General features: G+C 41.8%; 1 protein-coding gene across 1 annotated transcript; it reads left to right on the plus strand.

Moving 5' to 3' along the window:
• The first annotated feature begins 300 nt into the window (after window positions 1-300).
• Window positions 301-1,707, plus strand: LOC118837287 (probable E3 ubiquitin-protein ligase TRIML1). Its single transcript, XM_036744182.1, has one exon. The coding sequence runs from the start codon at window positions 301-303 to the stop codon at window positions 1,705-1,707; it is 1,407 nt and encodes a 468-aa protein (XP_036600077.1).
• The last annotated feature ends 754 nt before the right edge of the window (window positions 1,708-2,461 follow it).

The raw sequence follows: 2,461 nt of genomic DNA on the forward strand, positions 1-2,461 counted from the left end.
CATGGTCACGGTCAATATGAGAATCTTGCCTTACTGATACAGATGGTGATGCTGAATTGTAGGATTAGAAGAAAGGTGAGAACTCAGTCATAGAGCAGAGCCCCGGGAGCCCTCCCAAAAGACATGAGTTCTCACCTTCTGGGGGTGGAGTAAAGGGAGGGGCTAAGCAGAGGCAGAGGTATAAAAGAAGGGATCCACAACTCAGTGCTAATATCTTTTGCTGACTGAGCTCAAGAGGAAGAGCTAGCATTATTTCTTCTGAGAGGAATATTGAAGAAGGAAGGAATCAGAGGCAGAGGAATGGATGCAAGAGACTTAATTGAAAACCTCAAGGCAGAGCTCACTTGCTCCATCTGTCTGGGTTGCATCATTGATCCAGTGACTGTCAAATGTGGCCATTCCTTTTGCACAGGCTGTCTTCTCCAGTGCAAGGAGGGAGACAATGAAACCTTGAACTGCCCAGAGTGCAGACGATTCATCAGACCCGGTGACTTGATGCTCAACAAGAAACTGAAGAATCTGTCCATCACTGGTAAGAGGCTGAGATCTCATTTGTTGCAGAGTGTGGTGGGCCTGACCACCTGTGATCAACATGGGGAAAAAGAGAAGTTCTTCTGTGAGGAAGACCAGAGACTCCTCTGTGATTCTTGTCTATTAGCCCCAGAGCACAAGGATCATCATGTCCTTCCTTTGGAAACAGCGACTGATAAGTGCAAGGACAAGCTCCAGGAGACAAGGAATATCTTAGAGAAAAAAGAACAGGAATTTAAAACGGCATTGGACAAAGTGAGAAGAAGAAAGACACGCTGTAAGGAGGACACCCATGATTTGAAACAGTCCCTTATGTCTGAATATGTGAAAATGCACGAGTTTTTATGGGATGAAGAACATGAGTACTTGAAAAGACTGGATCAGGAATCCAGAGACAATCTGGTCAAACTGGAGGAAAGAAAGGCTGAGTTGTCCCAGCAAATCCAGAATCTGCAAAGGATGATTGTAGAAGTAGAGGAGAATTTGGATAAGGCACCCTTGGAAGTTCTGCAGGATATGACAGGCACTTTGGAAAAGAATGAGGAATGCCTACTTCAAAAACCAGAGCTTCCTTCCCTTGGCTGGTCCACCTACTCCATCACAGCTTTGAGAGAAATGCTCATGAGTTTCCAGAGGGATATCACTTTTGATCCTGAATCAGCCAATCCTCATCTCACCCTGTCTGAAGACTTGAAGAAGGTCAAGTATGGAAGTGTCCCTCAGGACCTTCCTAACAACAAAGAGAGATTTGACTATGTTCTTGCTGTTTTGGGGGCCCAGACCTTCACCTCAGGCAAACACTATTGGGAAGTGGAAGTGGGAGAGAAGACAGAGTGGGAATTGGGCATCTGTAAAGATTCAGTCAGCAGAAAGGGGAAACTCTCCTTCTCATCTGAGGATGTAAGGACCCTAGCAGGCTGCACATCTGGAAATTGTTCCTTCATTTTGAATTCACATAATGACTTTCAATCGATTCAGCCTATACACAAAGTAGGAATTTTTCTTGATTATGAAAAGGGACATATAGCATTTTATAATGTCACAGACAGATGTCTCATCTATAGTCCCTCAAATACAGTCTTTGAAGGGCCTCTCCGCCCTTACTTCTCTTTTGGCGAGCCTAAGGAAGAAAGTACCCCTGGATCACTCATTATTTGCCCCATTATTAATGAGTAGAGAGCTGTCGATTCTAGTTACTACGGGTGATTCTCCATGCGAGTGACTGAAAGTGATACTGAAAATACCTTTGTATTTATTTGAAATCATGTTGAAATGGTCAATAAAGTGATGTATGATTATCAAAACCAATGAAAATAACGTCTGTCTTTTTTATACTGGTATAGAAAAGGGGGGTTTAAAAAAAATGGTGGCTGATCTGCAAGCACCTAAATTGGAGATCAGTTGGAAGGGGAGGCAGAAAAGGAACAAGAGAGAGGACTGAGATGAGAAAAAAGGGAGACAATAATTTTTTTTATATACATAGAAAACATTTATTACCTATGTCATAAAAAGAAAGAAAATTAAAAAGTGAAAAATTATACTTCAATTTACACTGTCAGTCGTCTCTCTGGAAGTGGGCAGCATTTTGCTTCATGAGTCCTCTGGAATTGTCTTAGATCATTTTCTCGATCAGAGGCAATAATCATTCACAGTTGATTGTGTGATCATCATTAAAATATGGCTGTTACTGCATACAAGGACCTCCTTGTTCTGCTTACTTAACTCTTCATCCATTCATATAGATCACCCCAGGCTTTGCTAAAACCATCCCCCTTGTTTCCTAGAGCACAATAATATTCCTTCCCAATCATATACAAACAATTCTTCAGCCATTCAGCAACTGATGTTCATCCCCTCAGTTTTTAATTCTCTGCCACCACAAAAAGAAGTGCTTAAATATTTTTGTACATACAGGTCATTTTCCTTTTTC

Source organism: Trichosurus vulpecula, chromosome 2 (genome assembly GCF_011100635.1).
Source record: "Trichosurus vulpecula isolate mTriVul1 chromosome 2, mTriVul1.pri, whole genome shotgun sequence".
In the NCBI taxonomy this organism is placed as follows: Eukaryota; Metazoa; Chordata; class Mammalia; order Diprotodontia; family Phalangeridae; genus Trichosurus; species Trichosurus vulpecula.